This window comes from Podarcis liolepis (genome assembly GCF_965112155.1).
Source record: "Podarcis liolepis genome assembly, chromosome: 11".
NCBI lineage: Eukaryota > Metazoa > Chordata > Lepidosauria > Squamata > Lacertidae > Podarcis > Podarcis liolepis.
In genome coordinates this window covers 13388668-13406286 of record NC_139565.1, presented here as the reverse complement: position 1 = coordinate 13406286, position 17619 = coordinate 13388668, and the positions used below count along the sequence as shown (strand labels likewise).

The 17619-nt window shown below is 45.2% G+C and overlaps 1 protein-coding gene and 1 long non-coding RNA gene across 2 annotated transcripts; one reads left to right on the top strand and one right to left on the bottom strand.

The window, feature by feature from the left end:
- Positions 1-728: 728 nt before the first annotated feature.
- Positions 729-9177, top strand: CTSL (cathepsin L). The gene is made up of 8 exons (XM_083465057.1): positions 729-879; positions 2576-2711; positions 3683-3805; positions 3888-4043; positions 5200-5424; positions 6992-7160; positions 8139-8256; positions 8654-9177. Exons 2-8 carry the CDS (start codon positions 2586-2588, stop codon positions 8751-8753), a joined length of 1017 nt encoding a protein of 338 aa, XP_083321183.1. The 5' UTR covers positions 729-879; positions 2576-2585; the 3' UTR covers positions 8754-9177.
- LOC310688509 lies at positions 8933-10828 on the bottom strand. Its single transcript, XR_014516987.1, has 2 exons — positions 10490-10828; positions 8933-10245 (listed from the first exon to the last, which is right to left on the bottom strand). It is a non-coding gene; the product is annotated as an uncharacterized lncRNA (long non-coding RNA).
- Positions 10829-17619: the final 6791 nt, after the last annotated feature.

The following is a 17619-nucleotide window of genomic DNA, read 5'->3' as shown; positions in this document are numbered from 1 at the left end:
GAAGAGAAGACTCCCTGGAAAAGACCCTGATGTTGGGAAAGATGGAGGGCACAAGGAGAAGGGGACGACAGAGGACGAGATGGTTGGACAGTGTTCTCAAAGCTACAGACATGAGTCTGACCAAACTGCGGGAGGCAGTGGAAGACAGGAGTGCCTGGCGTGCTCTGGTCCATGGGGGCACGAAGAGTCGGACACGACTAAGCAACCACCACACCCTAGATGCGCCCCTGGAGACATGCATAGCAGAAAACATAAAGAAACCCGAGTTCATCTGCATTTAATTTAGTTGTAGTCCGATGTCTACCGTCACGTCTGCTGGTTTGTTTTTGCGCTTTGCAGGCGGCGAAGGCTTTTGAGTTGGACGAAGAGAACCACGCCTTGTCTTGCGAGGTGAAATGGCCTGAATGCGCGTTGACTGCGCCTCGGGGCATTGAGATCATATCTGCTTGCAACGTCTCCTCCCCCCCCCCCCGGCATTGTTTTGAAACAGGATTTCCCTCGCCTTGCTGATTATATTATTATAATTGAATTCCATATCGAAAAGCTTGTGCCTCTATGATTTCCCAGCAAAACCCACAGCCGAGCCAGGGCACGGGTCCTTGTCCTCGGCCGCCCCACTGCTTCCCATAAAAACAACCCACCACCCCCTCCCGCTCCTCCATCACGGAACAGGTCCGGGCACCGCTCGGATCACGGGATCGGGAGTCACGAACTTCGGCAGGATTAGCCCTCGCTCCGCCTCGGCGCCTGGCAGCCAATCGAAGCGCAACAGGGGCCGGGCTTCGGCAAGCCGGGCACATTTAGAGCAAAGCCCCCGGCCCGAAACAAGCCAGAGCAGGGGCCAGCCGAGGAGGGTGTTCTGTTCCCGGGGCCGACGAGGTGGGTTTGCAAGCGCCGGCGGGTCGCCAAGAGCCTCCATTTCGCTCCTCTCCGCGGGCCTTTCTGGGTAATGGCTGAGCGCTGGGTCTCCAGCATCCCTCGCCGCCTCCCCGGTCCCTGTTGCTAACGGGGGCCTGGGGAGAAGAAGGGGGCTCCCTTGGCTGCCCCATTGATGCTCGGAGCCACTCGGGTTCCTTCTCCCCGGTGGAGAAAGGAATCCGGGAGGCGTCGCTGCCCGTTTAACGGGGTGTTTTTGTGTGTGGCTTTGTCGGCGGGCGAAGGTCAAGGAGGCGCCAGGGCGCTCGGCTGGGCTTACGTATTTTTCCCTGGGTGGGCAGCGCTCCGATGAGCCCCCCTTGCCCATCTTTCAGAAGTGGGAGTAGCGGGGATTTGGGGCGCGCCCAATTTGCTTGTGCGCGTTTTTTTAGGGCGCACCCAACTGGCGTGGGTCCCAGACCCTTCCTTCCCAGCTGGCTGCTGCGCGGGTCCTTCTCTCCCTTCGAGGCAGCCCAGCGCTGGGATTTCTCATCTTCTCCTGGGTTGAGGGATTTCCCCCTTTTCCTTTTCTGAACTAGACCGCCGCGCGCTCCTGCTCCAGCGCCGTCCTCCCCCAAGCGATTTGGCTCCGGATCAGCAGCCAAACGGGCTTGTTTACACTGGGCCCGGCGCCTGAGCGCCCTCCCCCCTCGGCCGCCTATCATGTGAGGGGCGCTCGCGTGTCTGTTTACTGGAGCGGGGTCACGTGCTGGGTTTGGGGTTTTTTTGGTTTTTTTGCAAGGACCCCCCCCTTCACCCCCCCTTGGTACTCCGCCCCAGACTGGGATGTCGGGAGAGCGGAAGTGATTCCTGGAAAATGCCTGATGACTCATATCGGTATCCAGGGAGGCTTCTGAAAGCGCCAGCTATTAAAATGCTTACAGATCCCTCCTGTTTTTCTTCAGCCTTCGACAAGGGCTTTGAGAAAAGTACATTTGGGGAGGGGTGGGGGGAAAGGTCGCTGTCTTAGTTATCTAACCTGCAAAGGAAAAAACTGTTTGTAAAGCAGCCAATCTAATTCACTCCTATTGAATATTTGTGCGGTGGGTGGGGGCTGTAATAATAAAGTATAGGATTCTTAGAGATGTGATTTGCGAACATCTGGCAGAATTGGGGAACCTAGGCTTAGTTGTTGCTTGAACAGGCCTTTCATATACAGTGGTACCTCGGCTTAAGTACTTAATTCGTTCCAGAGGTCTGTTCTTAACCTGAAACTGTTCTTAATGTGAAGCACCACTTTAGCTAATGGGGCCTCCTGCTACCGCTGTGCCACCGGAGCCCGATTTCTGTTCTCATCCTGAAGCAAAGTTATTAACCTGAAGCACTTTCTGGGTTAGCGGAGTCTGTAACCTGAAGCGTATGTAACCTGAGGTACCACTGTATCTCATTTAGTTAGTTTCTGGTGCTCGTTTTGCACTTGCCCCAGAACCACGATCTGAAACACGTTGTATATACATACTAGGTGCCTTGTGTGGTAGCGCTGTGGTTCATTTATACCAAAACTTTAAACAAGTAATTTATTCTCACTTCAGTGAATTTCATTTCTGTATAGTTTGCATGGCCTCATCAGTGGGAATTAAACTGTTTCTGTCTATTGGTTCCTCACTGTATGTGAAGGAGAGATTCCTGTCTAATCAGATCTTTTTCTTTCCCTATAGAGAGGTTTCACCATGAAGTTCTATCTGTGCATTTTGGCCCTAAGTTTGGAGGCGTGCTTTGCCGCCCCAGGGCTGGACCCCGCTTTGGATGATCACTGGGGCATGTGGAAATCGTGGCATAACAAGAATTACCACGAGGTGAGTGTCACTACATAACTCTCAGTGTGCATGGGCAAAAGGTGTTCAGAAAACATGCGGCAGCAAAAGTTGTATGAATGGTTCATGTATCTGTTGGTGAAACCATCTGCCAGCCTATGTATTTGGGTATAATTGCCACCTTAGGGGACACAAACAACACTTCAATAATCTGAGAGTTACTGGTATAGCAGATCGTAGTTAAGAACATAGTGAACACCTTTTTAGTCCAGTATCCTGGTCCCTCAGTGACCAACCAGATTCCTTTGAGAAGCAGGCAAGCAGGATCTGAAGTACTGTTCTCCCCAGATGTGATTCAGAGGCATACAGCAAGCAGACAAGTTGTACAGGTAGACTCAAGTGCTCTAGATACTTTATTATCAGCTACAAAAAGAATTTCTCAATATTATTTTGCTGCTTGAATAAGCCTCATCTTGGGAACAAAAAATGTAGCTTCCTTTTATATGGGAATACCAAGCTAGCAAGAGTAGTCATGTTAAGTATGAACTACTCAAATATTAGGGCTAATGTTTGAAATGTTTTTCATAGCAATGGTAAGCTGCTTAGAGCAGCAAAGAAAAGCTAGGCATACTTTTCATTGCTCGATTCAGATGTCATTGCAAGGCACATTTAAGAAGTCTGGCTTGGCATGATGCCTGGATGGACAAATCATGATTTGTAATGAGCCAGTAAACCAAAACTGGATACCATGATTTGGTGTGGTGCGTGACTTTACAAACCATAGCTGCAGCAGCCTATGGCAGTTGGGGCCGTAGCTATACCAAATAGATGGGGAAACCAAAACAGGGAAGCAACCATGGTTTGCAGGAATATACAGAGGTTCCAACCATGGTTTGTCACAAACCATGGTTTAGAACCCAAACTATGGTCTGATGTCTGAATTGAGCCTATGTCTTTAGCTGTTAGAGGATGTTGGGTGCTCAGTTTTCCTTGTTGCTTTCTTCCCCTTTTAGAAGGAGGAAGGCTGGAGAAGAATGATCTGGGAGAAGAACCTGAAGATGATTGAATTGCACAACCTGGACCACAGCCTGGGCAAGCACAGCTACAGACTGGGAATGAATCATTTTGGAGACATGGTATGTAAATGCCAAGTTGCACAGCTAGCATCTCTTGAGTAACTGCTTAGATGGCATGCTGACTTATTTCCTCTTTCTTCAGACTAATGAAGAATTTAGGCAAGTCATGAATGGATTTAAACGCTCCAAAACAGAAAGGAAGTTTTCAGGATCACAGTTCCTTGAACCAAATTTCTTGGAGGCGCCAAGATCTGTTGACTGGAGAGATAGAGGATATGTCACACCGGTGAAGGATCAAGTATGTATCTGATCTTCTGGGTTTTTTCTTTTCCTTTGCCTAACACAAGCAGCTTAGTCTGCGGTTGGATTTCTAAGTGGTACTTCAGTTTCTGTAGGACTTAACAGCCAAAACATAGCTACGTTGCCAAGAAAAAAATAGCTCCTTTACCTTACTTTAGTTATGGGAGGTAGCTGAAGAACCCGAGGACAATAAGAGCCTGTTGGATCAAGCTCCTAGGGAACTATCCCAATCTCAGAGTGACCAGCTAAATGCCTGACCACAGCAGCACTTTCTCTGTCCCCTGTGTAGAGCTGTCATTCAATAATACTAATACTAATAATAATAATAATAATAATAATAATAATAATAATTTATTTATACCCTGCCCCATCTGGCTGAGTTTCCCCAGCCCCTCTGGGCGGCTTCCAATCAAAGTTAAAAACAATACAGCATTAAATATTAAAAACTTCCCTAAACAGGGCTGCCTTAAGATGTCTTTTAAAGAGAAGATAGCTGCTTATTTCCTTCACATCTGAAGGATGTGGGAAGGACCCTCCCACACGGAGGGTGCCACTACCGAGAAGGCCCTCTGTCTGGTTCCCTGTAACCTCACTTCTCGCTGTGAGGGAACCGCCAGAAGGCCCTCGGCGCTGGACCTCAGTGTCTGGGCTGAACGATGGGGGTGGAGACGCTCCTTCAGACCTACTGGGCTGAGGCCATTCAGAGCTTTAAAGGTCAGCACCAACACTTTGAATTGTGCTCGGAAACGTACTCAAGGAGTATCCATTGAGAATTGGTTGAGGGATGCTTGCAATGGGGTCAAAAATACAAAGTGCATTTTCTTACTTGATGCTGGTGAAATTGAGTTGCCTTTGCACAGGCCCTGCTTTGCGCCTTCCTTGGGTGTCTTTTGCCCAACTGGAATGTGTTGAGCTTGAATAATGCCTCTAGATTGTATGTTTTCTGTCTAGGCCAGCCTTAGCTCCCACCTGGCTCCCTCCTATTGTTGGACTGCAACTCCCATCAGTCCCATCCATTAAATACTAAATTGAGAAAAGGAGTGACACTGCCAAAGCAGCATTTTCTCCCACTGCTTTACTAGAAGCAATACAGTAGCATGTGCTGAACTTCTTCCTGGCTTTAAACCAATGCATTTCTTCCTATTTGCCCTCAGGGTCAGTGTGGCTCTTGCTGGGCATTCAGTACCACCGGAGCCCTGGAAGGACAGCACTTTCGCAAAACTGGCAAGCTGGTCTCTCTGAGTGAACAGAACCTTGTGGATTGCTCTCGGCCCGAAGGGAACCAGGGCTGCAATGGGGGCCTCATGGACCAGGCTTTCCAGTACATAAAGGACAACGGCGGCATTGATTCTGAGGACTCCTACCCATACATTGGAAAGGTGAAATGGCTTCCTGACTGACAGCTTCTTCCTTGTCTGTTCTCGTGTCAGATCTACCAGGTCAACATACCTCCCAGGAAAAGAAATTCCAAAAGTTGTGTTGGAAGAGGTTGAACCCAAGCATACATGGGGGTTTCACTGAGTTGTTGGCAGCCCAGCAGATAAAAATGGCAACTAGGCCTTTCCCTGCCCCTCCTCTTTCATCATTGGCCTGAATTGATTTGAAAGACTTGAGCAATGATAGTGTTGTGGTTAATTTAACTAGGTTGCACATGCTAGATAAAGCTCTACTTGCGCAATGCAAGTTAAAAATATAACTACAGGTTTACATTGTTGACACATCAGTGAGTTGCTGCTGGCTAATTATCTCCAAGGACTTGATAGGATTCTTAAACAGCTGAGTGTTCTGCAGATACCTGTAAAACTATATAGCTTTCAGAGTTACACTACTGAAACCATTCTTCCACAACTTCTTAATGGAACATTCTGTTTTATTTTTCTACTTGCCTCTAATACCACTTGTTGGGTGGCAAGTTGGATGTAATACAACATTAAACTGCTGTTAGCTTGTTAACAGCTTTAACTTCAAGGCCCACCTATGACTTGGGCAGCAAAGAAATAAAATTCTTAACATTTTGGAAAGGGAGAAGCTGTGGTCATCGAGATACTGTTAGTCCCCTGACCCTCCGCCATGCTGGCTGAGTCTGCTAGTCTACCATTCTCCGGGGAGCCCTCTTTTTCCCATCTCTGCTGTATATTGAATTGCTTCAGAAAGTCTTTCTTGAATTCAGGAGTGCCTTTCCAATACTGCTCACCTCTGGTGCTGTTTCATTGCGGAGATGAAAGGACAGTTCTGTTCGGATAAGAACTCTATCTCTGCTAACATTTCCCTGTTATCCATACTTCTTTACTGGCATCATAACTCTGTTTTGCCTGGGCAGACATTGCATGCATTGTAGAGATTCCTAGGAGTGGAATGTGAGACTTGTCAGAAGTGCTGTGGTGGGGAATTGATAGATGGATGCGGATTCTGTGATCCCTCAGATACTGGACTACAACTCCCATCCTCTGACTATTCACCCTGTTGCCTGGGGCTGATGGGAGTTGGAATCCAGCGATATCTGGAGGGACATGGGTTTTCCACCCATGATGTATGTGAATCAGAGTTGGAAGGGACCTCAAAGGTAATGTAGTCCAACACCCTTCTGATTCAAGAAATCAACTATTCTAGCATCCCCTGATTTAGTCTTTGTTGAAGTAATGACATCTGGGAGGAGGATGGTTTGGTCTAGTATATCTTCTGTAAGTTGAAGAGCATTGTGTGTGTGTGTTAAAATTGGCACCTCTTTTACATGTGAAATATCTTTGGGTTTGGGAACAAGAAGTAGTTGGGAAGACCTAGTCACAAGGTCAGATGTGATATTTTCTTGTTGGGGCACATACTTCTTGTGTCATTTGTGGTTATTTACATTTGGATGCGTGTTTATTTTTATTTGGGGTTTTCTTTTGCGTTCACCGACTTTCTGAATTCTGAACCACAACCAACGTGATTGTTGTTGTTTCAAAGGATGATGAAGATTGTTTGTACAAGTCTGAATACAACTCTGCTAACGACACTGGCTTTGTGGACATCCCTGAAGGGCGGGAAAGGGCCCTCATGAAGGCCGTCGCTGCAGTAGGACCAGTCTCTGTGGCGATCGATGCAGGGCACACCTCCTTCCAGTTTTATGAGTCAGGTGAGCATTAGTCTAAGGGTCTGAAAATGATTTGTAATGGACTTGGCTGAATGGAGTATTACGCAGTTTGATTTCAATGTGGGCAGCAATATTGCTAGTCTTGCACATCCTTAGGCCATTTTATCTATGAGGTGTAGTGGGGTTCTGGGTCTTGTTCCAATATGCATGGATGGTTTTTGCAGAAGCATTGCAAGGCTCTTGCTACTTCTGCATAAAGATAAGACAAACCCCATTCCTCGTATTCTTAGTGAGTTCATGCAGAGGTTTGGCGGGGAGATAGTTGCCTTTTGCAAGCTGCCAAGGCTTATAGAGCCCTGTGTCAGTTTCTTCCACTGGGCAAAACTAGCTTAGTGCTAACACTTTCTGGACAAGGGGCACCCATCAACTGAGGGAAAGGACTTATAGTTCAGTAGTGACGCTGTGGTCTAAACCACTGAGCCTCTTGGGCTTTCTGATTGGAAGGTCGGCGGTTCAAATCCCTGCAACAGAGTGAGCTCCTGTTGCTCTGTTCCAGCTCCTGCCTACCTAGCAGTTTGAAAGCATGCCAGTGCAAGTAGATAAATAGGTACCACTGCAGCGGGAAGGTAAACGGCATTTCCGTGTGCTCTGGCACTCGTCACAGTCCTCCGTGCGCCAGTAGCTGTTTAGTCATGCTGGCCACATGACCCGGAATGCTGTCTGTGGACAAACGCCGGCTCCCTTGGCCTGAAAGCGAGATGAGCGCTGCAATCCCATAGCCTTTGACTGGACTTAACCGTCCAGGGTTCCTTTACCTTTATAGTTCAGTGGTACAGAGACTTGTCTCTGAAAAGCCCGGCCAAGCTGCCTGCAGTCAGTGTAAGGCATTACCAAGCTACATAGGCCACTGGCAGTTCCTATGACTGAACATTCAGATGGATAACTTTGGACAAAGTAGATGAGGAAAGATTGCTATTCTTCTAGAAGCTGACCCACTGTTTTTGACTCCTTCCTGTCTAGGTATTTATTATGAGCCGGAGTGTAGCAGTGAAGAGCTGGATCATGGTGTTCTTGTCGTTGGCTATGGCTTTGAGGGTGCAGATGAAGATGGCAAGAAATACTGGATTGTGAAAAACAGGTACTGAGACTTCTTTAATCTTTTGATCTCGGGCAGACTTAACTGTTTCTATATGCAAGTTTGGTTTTCTTCTGGCTGAGGTTTGGGGACATCCAGGCACTCGTACTTCCCACCTGAGTCTTGAAGTTGTACAAACCAAGAACAGCTTCTCGGTTTGAAATCCGCTGAATGTATAAACTGTCCCAAAAACAGATACGCAGGGCACTAAATATTCCTTCGGGCCTAATAATTTCTAGGCTGCCCAAACACTTTTGGCTAGTCGTATTGCTTTTAGCCAGAGAAGCAGCCCATCTGTTATGCATTCTGTGCAAAACGGCAGGGGACGGGGTGGAGGTACAAAAGTAAATCCTGTAACAAGAGGCAAAGTTGTAATGTTGTGTTTTTTTGTTTTATCCAGCTGGAGCGAGAAGTGGGGCCTCAAAGGCTACATCTACATGGCTAAAGATCGAAAAAACCACTGTGGAATTGCTACAGCAGCTAGCTATCCCCTAGTATAATTTTGCAGAAAAAGGAGCCACTGGAACAGCCACAGCCGTTAACTTGAGGAAATATGAACCACTGGAATAAGCTTTCCAGCTTGTTGGTCGCCAGACATCTTCTGAGGCCACCAAGCATTCCAGCTGCAGAAAGACTTTAAACTGACTAGTATCTGTTTCTTCCAAGATTGTTGTTTGGGTTGTTTTGTTTTTGTTTTTTAACCTTGAACCTCTGATGTTTACTTGATGGCAACATGTGCCCCTCTTTTTTCCAATGTTTTTTATTACTTGATGTAAATGTTGCTTATGTGCACAAGCTTGTAATATTGATAGCTTGCAGACTGGCTAAACCATGTAGATTTTCTTTTTTTAATTTTATTTTTTAGGCAACAACTTGCACAGAACGTTACAGCTTTTAAAATAAAACACCAAACATTTCAATGTACCTAAGTGGATTTTGTGTGCTTTCTTTTGTACATGAACTTCACCCTGTATCCCCCTTCTCAATCACATCAATTAGTTTTGGACCAATTTGGTTTCTGGTGTGGTAATAAAAGCTGCAAAATAACAGAACAGTAGTGCAAAGCATGTAATGCAATGTTTTCCAAATGGGATTGGAGTTGAGCTTCTCCATCTGTAATGAGTACCTTAAAAGATTTCTAGCAAAAGTCATTACAATGCAAACCGGCTTACACCGCAATATATTTGTAATCTTGAACGTTCCACAAAGCTCCTTGGCAGCCTTTGCTGCAACAGACTTCAAATGACTTCACAAAAGGACTATACAATTAAATGCCAAGGGACCTGCTCTCTCTGCTATGCAGATATATGAAAAAAAGTTTTCCTTTGGGTGACAGTTGAATAGGGTATCTTTTCCATCTGCTAAAATGACACCTGTTCTGCAAGCAGAGCAGAGTGAACTGTACCAGCTCAGTCTGTTGGTGAGTTATAATTTTTTTTTTAATGCTCTGCAAGCAAAGTGATTTGCAGTCAGTAAACCAGTAGAGCTGGAAATCTAAAGCTGAAGAAAGCTACTGTGCAGTTTTCTGTCTTAGGAAAAATTGTTGTGTTAACTTGGGGAAAACAGTAAAGTTGAAATCTTACCCACATGATGAACTGATGTACCACCTCCTGCATGGGTAAGAACAGGCCTTAGAATGCAGAAACAAGTAAAGAACTCCACAGCGGCTTAGTATTTTGTTTATGAATCTTGTGAAATAAAAATAAGCACCGATTGTAATAAAACCTCAAAGCTTTTTCCAAAAAGAAAAAATTAGTACAAAAAACCCCCAACTCTTTACAACTTACAAGAAAAATATTAAAATCAACAAATTTTACCCTTTTTAATATGGGGGGGGGGGCGTAGTGATCTTGCCTCTACAGAGCTGTCTTGAAGATTGTCTTCTAAGCAGTTTGCACAGTGAAGTGTTAATAAAAATGGTTGTAGCATTCTGTGACCAATAAGGCTCCCTTCTTGGTGGACTGAGAACCTAATACTGTATTATAAAAGCCTCTATGTACAGTGGTACCTCAGGTTAAGTACTTAATTTGTTCCGGAGGTCCGTTCTTAACCTGAAACTGTTCTTAACCTGAAGCACCACTTTAGCTAATAGGGCCTCCTGCTGCCGCCGTGCCAGTGGAGCGTGATTTCTGTTCTCATCCTGAAGCAGAGTTCTTAACCCAAGGTACTATTTCTTGGTTAGTGGAGTCTGTAACCTGAAGCATATGTAACCTGAAGCGTATGTATCCCGAGGTACCACTGTAGTAGACAAGGTAAACTGCTGAAATGTGAAAGCTCCTGTTTTTGTCGCTTTGGTTATGTTGTCATGAAAAAAGAGGCATTGGGTACAGTGCAAAGGAAGGCCTTCCTGCCTTTATGGATTGGGCCAAAATCCCTTTAGTTTTGGTGCTTTGCCTTTTTCTATTTGAAATTTTCTTCCTGTTCTTCATTCACTGCCCCATGGAGATCCCCAATGAAATGCAGAACGATTGTGTGTGTGTTTTCTATAGGGTGGATTATTTGGTATCACCAAAGAAAGGTACACAGATTTTGTATAAACTAATGTGTTTATGCAAATTTAGAAATAATAAAAAGTAAACCGAAATACAATTCATAGCCCCATAGTGGAGAAAACTTGCCATGTAAGCTGTGTCGCCTGCTCAGTTTTTCAGTGTGCTCTCCAAGTGCTAATTGTTGATGGGTGATTTCGACGCCCCTGCTTCCCCTTATTTATAAACCAGATCTCGACTGGGCACAGAACACCCACAAGTAGAGGGTTGTGTTCTGTAAAGCAAAACACATAGCCTCCCTTGTTCTCTGCTTGAAAGTCTGCATAATGCATTTCCCCCAACTTCTCTCAACTGCTCATGGGAAGCCAATTTGGTGTCTTCCAGGAGTTGAGCTATAACTCCTGTCCGTCCCAGGCATGGTCAATGGTCAGAGATGGTGGGAGCTGTAGTCCAACAACTATCCCTGATAGGACCCGGACCTTGTGGTCATCATCTGTGGCTCTTCTTTGTGTGCAACCTGCACAAGAGGTCCAGAGGGTGGCGACGCAAGAACAGGCCCTTCCTGCAGTGGAATGCCCTTCCCAGGATGGCTCGCTTGGCACCATCATTTTACATCTTTAGGCGCCAGGCAAAAACATTCCTCTTCAGCCAGGCCTTAGGCTGATTAACATCCTATGTCCTTTTAAATGTGTTTGACTGGTGAAGGGGTTATTGGTTGGTTTTAGTTTTATGTATTTTGGGAAAGATTGAGGGTACAAGGAGAAGGGGACGACAGAGGACGAGATGGTTGGACAGTGTTCTCGAAGCTACCAGCATGAGTTTGACCAAACTGCGGGAGGCAGTGGAAGACAGGAGTGCCTGGCGTGCTCTGGTCCATGGGGTCACAAAGAGTCGGACACGACTAAATGACTAAACAACAACAATTTAGCATTCATATTTGGTGTTTTGATGCTGTGAACTGCCCTCAGATCTTCAGACTAAGGGTGGCATTCAAATTTAATCAATACATAAAATAATAAATAGTCGTCGGTTACATCCATTACAAAACTGGGGGGGAAAGAGTGGCTTTACAATGGATAGCAGAAATGCAGCAATGGAGAAAGACCTTTCATTATTTTCCTGCCCCAAACTGCACAACTTCAGCATTTTAAACCCTGCAAAGAGAAAATCTGCAGCAGCAGACTGAAGTAGCTTTTAAACCAACTCAGTGGGGAGATTGAACTAAAGTCACATGCTGCCATGGGCTCCTTTGGGTGGACGGGCATGATATAAAATTAAATAACAAAATACATCTGCCTGTGATGTGTCCATTAGGGTGTCCAGTTATGCTGCCTGTGTTCACATAAAGAGGGTCTGCATCACCCCAAAGAGGGCAGTTATTTGCATATGACAATGATATATATAGAAGCAAATGTAGAAATAATTACTATAAATAGTAATAGAACTTCACCCGGGGGTGGGGGTGGAGACACCAGGTGATTTGTATGCCTACTCAGTCTGCTAGCATCAAACTGCTCTCTCTCTTTATGGTTCCTTCTCTTAAGACAAGACTTGGACTGGTCAGCATTGAAATACAAGACACTTTCAAATACAGCTCTTCAAAACAGTAAAATAAAGTAGGTCACATGACTACCCAGCTATCCATTTATGTGTATATAAAATACCTTGGCTGGTTGGCTCACAGCTTACCATTTAAATCTAGATCAACAAGGTTTCCACCGTCCTCACCTAACCAGGCGATAAGTACATTGGTGATTGAACTCTCTGTTCCTGCAAAGCCGTCTAGCCTGATCAGATGCATGTTTACTGAGTACACAGTTACCAAGAACCAAGGAGGACTTAGTTCTTAGCACATGTGATGAAGGTTGCAGCGTTACTTGTACCAAGTTTTGTTTTTGTTTTGTTGGAACTTATGTTTGAGGTTTTCCAACCACCTTTTCACATCAATGAGACTAGTTTTTTAAAAAGCCCACACGCGTACGTTGATGACAGGAAAGCGAGTTATTTCTCACTAAGACTGTGGGGCTGGGGGCGACCCAAAAGGTTCGACTGGAACAGGAAGTGGAACAAAGAAGACATCCTCCTACACTAGGTTTGCTTTTGTTATCAGTGGATATTAAGATAGAGAGAGCAACTGTTGGAGGGGAAGCCTATAAATTGCTGCCATTGGGTTTTTCAAGTAAACTGGCATGTCTCTCTCTGGAGCCTGTGCTGATAAAGCATTTTTGAATTTCGCTTTGAATCAATGGGGCATAGCAAGCAGTTCTGCCCTGGGCTGGGATTAGGCTTGCTCAGTGCGTTTGTTATTGCACAGCCCACGACTGAGTGAGCAGTTGATCCGGGGATATGATCTCTTTCTCAGCAGTGAGCAAACTGTTCCACTGGTGATCAGTACAGGAACCAAGCAAGAAAATTTTCGCTTGGCTTCGGTTCTTAGGTTTCGTGGCCCAGCGAAGAGCACCCCATCTTTGAAAATTTAATAATTTTCATTCTTGTTCATACGGGTTGTTGCATTTGAAACCTAAAAGAAAATGTTGAAGATTGCAGACTGATACCTGAAGAAGAAGAAGAAGAAGAAGAAGAAGAAGAAGAAGAAGAAGAAGAAGAAGAAGAAGAAGAAGAAGAAGAAGAACAACAACAACAACAACAACAACAAAATGAAAAAACTTGGTCTTACCTTAACCTTTTAGGGGTCAGCAAACTTTTTCAGCAGGGGGCTGGTCCACTGTCCCTCAGACCTTCTGGGGGGGCGGACTATATTTGGGGGGGGGGAATGAATGAATTCCTATGCCCCACAAATAACCCAGAGATGCATTTTAAATAAAAGGACACATTCTACTCATGTAATCCGTGGGCTGGATTTAGAAGGCGATTGGGCCACATCCAGCCCCCGGGCCTTAGTTTGCCTACCCATGCCTTATGCCATACATACCAAATGAGCAGAAATTACGAGGAAAAGGGTAAACAGAAATAATGTTTAATTTTTAAAAGGGCTCTGCAATGTCATGGCCCACTCATGTCCCAACACCTACCCTTCTAGTTCTTCCCTATGGATTGCATAGAGAGATGGGATTGGGGCAGAGAGCCCAAATCACATACAATGGATTGGGTCCAAAATATTCTGTTGGCACCGCATAGCTCAGAGTAAACCCTGACAGCAGGAGTTTGTCACCTGCCCCCGCCCCCCTGCATATTGAAATATGCCCTGTGGGCATATGGAAATTTGTGCCATGGACTTGTGCCCCAAGCGCAGTAACGCCCTTGATCAGATTACCCCCTCCAACATCCAACAGAGCTCAGGTCCTACCTCCTTCCCCTAAAGGGCAAACCATATCCTTATCACTATCTATGGCATATCTTTGAACCATAGTATGGAGAAGAGATATTTTCAGTTCCATTGAGATAACAAAAATGGCAGCAGCTGGGCTTCATTCATTTTCTATCAGGCAGTGCACAGCAGGAAGAAAACCTTGCCTATGTACACCTTAGTATCTTGAAATTAGCTGTGCATGAAGTCGCATTCTTATGATGCTGTACACCAGGGTCCGCCAAGTTTTTCAGCAGGGGGCTGGTCCACTGTCCATCAGACCTTGTGGGGGGGCCGGACTATAAGCCACCGCCCACTGACTCTCCCCTCCCTTCTCCACAGCACTGGACAAGCCCCGGTGGCTGCTTACCTGTGTCTTGCAAGCGGCAGGGGCTGGCAGCAGCGGCAGGACGATGAGCGGCGCACGAAAGGGCTCCGGAGAGGGGCTGCTTAAAATGGCGGCCATTCGAGTGCTGCTGCTGGCACCAACAAAGCCCAGCCCCCTTCCTCCCCTAGGCAGGGCAGGGAGAAGTCAAGAGGAGGGAGGGAGGAGGCGCTGGCGCCACTGCCAAGGGAGGGAGAGGGAAAGAGTGTGCGCACTGGCGATCCACGCAGTGATTCCCAGACCGTCTGTGGGCTGGATCCAGAAGGCAATTGGGCCTGATCCGCCCTGCGGACCCTAGTTTGCCGACCCATGCTGTACACACTAGAGAGAGTGTGTGGATGTGTCTTCTCCTGATGCGCATTACCTGATTTGTTTTTGTGTCTGTAATCCCCACACCCCTGAACTCCAATTCAATGAAGCGGTCATGTGCAATGGCTGTTTGAAATGTAGGCATTTCAGTTTAACAGTTGCATCTCTGTTGGAATTGGATGGAGCTTGTTTGAGGGAAAGTACACAAACAGCACACATTCTATTTTTTAAAAATGCAGCGTACATGTCGATTGTGCCTAACACCATGTGCACTCAGGTTCAAACACCAGTGGTGGGCATGTGCTGGAGCCACCCTAAACTGTAATGTCTACACAGCACTGGGCTGTGCCAAAGTTCCACAGCCTGAATTTGTATTCTGTATGAGAAATGGCAGTGTGCACTGTGGAAGCTGCCTTCAAAATAAAAATCAAGCTACATCCAACAATTATGTGTAAGCCAATTGTGTGAATATTTTCTGCATTTGTTCTCTCCTACAGCCATAATTTATTTTAGCCTTTTTGACTTTAGATTCCTAATTCATTTTAAGGAAGTGGTTTCATATTGCCTTAATCTCATTTCCTAAACTGAAGTTAGGCCTTCAGTTTAGAATTTCAGGTCCTCTTTTATTTATTTAGGATATTTCTGACCCACTTCCTGATCCAAACAGAACCACAAAGCATCTTACACTCCGAGGGGGGGAATCACGAAGAGCCACAAAGCAGCTAGAAGTGAGTGATTCACACAACACTCTCCCCTCCCAAAAATGTGCATTTTGACCCCCCAAAAGTTGGTACCCTCCCACCTCGAAGGCATACACTGCATATTACTGCCTAAAGAGCAGTCAGACCACAGAGTCAGAAATTACCTGACTGCACCACGGCAATCCTGGAAGCGTGTGCAGCTGTTTCACCCAATTAAGTGGATTTCAAAAGCAAATTCAGTTAGATTAATCAAAATGCATAGAAGCTGTTTTGCAAAAAGAAATTAAACCTAGGTGCTTAGGATGAGGTACATCGTGTGGGTACATCATGCAATGTACCCACACGAAAGGCACTGATATCATGTCTGAGTCAAACACGCTAAAGACACATTTGTTAATCACGTTCAGATGCTCCATGAGAAGCAGTCTGTAAATTAAACCAATCAATAAATCAAGGAACACAGTTGCCTTGACAATGAAGTAAAAGAGCACATTCATCATATACTCTTTCATTCCATATAATGTTGCCAGCTTTGCCTTCTTCCAAGCCTCTCAATCGTTTTTTTACTTTCTGCAAGTTTGGGCTGGCAGGACTCGTGCGGCAAACAATGGTTTCGCCTCAAAAGTTTAACCTTTACACTTGACGAAGTAGAGCTTCAGGCTTCAGTCAAACTCAGTCATCTTGGTGCTATGCTAATTGGGGCCAGCGAGGCAGAGATAATAATCTCAAGCATTCCAAAGAAGACTTGTTTGCATGCTAATGTTTTGCTGGGACTCTTACTGGACTCTTCAGATGTTCCAGCAGATATATCTATGTTCCAGCAGATATATCTATGCATTTCCTCAGAGCATGTGCTATGTTTCAAGTTCAGCTGGGCATGTGGCCATGGGTTTATTCTTTCCTCTGCAAATGATAGACTGCTTTTCCCTAGCTATGGTGAGGAACAGTCCATGCTGAAATTCATTTGACACATAATGATTTGGGGAGAGTTATTCTTAAGGTGTTTATGTGTATTAGGACTGCAACAACCATGTACTCACAAACACACATATGATATACCCAAACCCATTGTCAGAGGACCAAGGGTGCCTTCAGACTATTGCCATTTTGGGGAGAGATTCAATCACATCCCATCAAATATGTTTTTAGTAGCTCTCATTTTTACATGAGACAGGACTCATGTAAAAATGAGAACTACTAAAAAACAGAGGGAAAGGTGGGGTATATATAAATAAAAAACAACAACAACATTCAGGTTATGCAATTAAATTGATTGGGGGGTCTTGTGTAAAAAACCCACTCCCCCCATTTATAACTGCTGTACTTATGATATTATTATTCCAGCTATATACTTTATGAATTTAAGAAGAGTTTGGATTTGATATCCCGCTTTATCACTTCCCGAAGGAGTCTCAAAGCGGCTAACATTCTCCTTTCCCTTCCTCCCCCACAACAAACACTCTGTGAGGTGAGTGAGGCTGAGAGACTTCAGAGAAGTGTGACTAGCCCAAGGTCACCCAGCAGCTGCATGTGGAGGAGTGGAGACGCGAACCTGGTTCCCCAGATTACCAGTCTACCGCTCTTAACCACTACACCACACTGGTTCTCAATTTAACACTTGTAGTAAGAGGCCCAGCATTCCAATTAAGTCCAAACTGAATGAAAACAAATTTGTGAACAACTCTTAGTTACACAATTCTATATTGGAGCCTTCCTCTGAAATATTTGTTGTTAACTTTGAGGTTGGTCTGTATATATTACTGGCTGAAAGAACAGCTAGGTAGTCATTTTTCTCAATCTGGATCGAAGCTGGGGTGGGTGTGTGCATCAAAATACAGGATGTATAAGAAACAAGGAGATAAATAGAGGCTAGATATTTGTGACTCACATCATGTGTATACAGCTTCTCAAACTAGTGGTTGGGAGTGCACTGGATGTGGAATAAACAGGGTTTTATCCAAGAGTTTTCATGACTTTTGATCCAAACATACCAACATGGCCTCTTCTTTGGAGGGAAAACACAGGGGAAGGTTGATATACAGAAGTGATCTATGTTAGCTAGCTGGAGAGAAAATCCATGCTTCGAGATATGATACTTTTAATAAGCATAAATAAGCTACCAAACTGGAAAACAAAGAGGGGTCATCTTTATCAGAACAATGTTGGGTCATGTTG

Coding starts and splice junctions, on each gene's coding strand:
- CTSL (XM_083465057.1), top strand. CDS start 2,586: ATGAAGTTCTATCTGTGCATTTTGGCCCTAAGTTTGGAGGCGTGCTTT. Junction 4,044..5,199: donor TCACACCGGTGAAGGATCAA/GTATGTATCTGA, acceptor ATTTGCCCTCAG/GGTCAGTGTGGCTCTTGCTG. Junction 7,161..8,138: donor CTTCCAGTTTTATGAGTCAG/GTGAGCATTAGT, acceptor CTTCCTGTCTAG/GTATTTATTATGAGCCGGAG.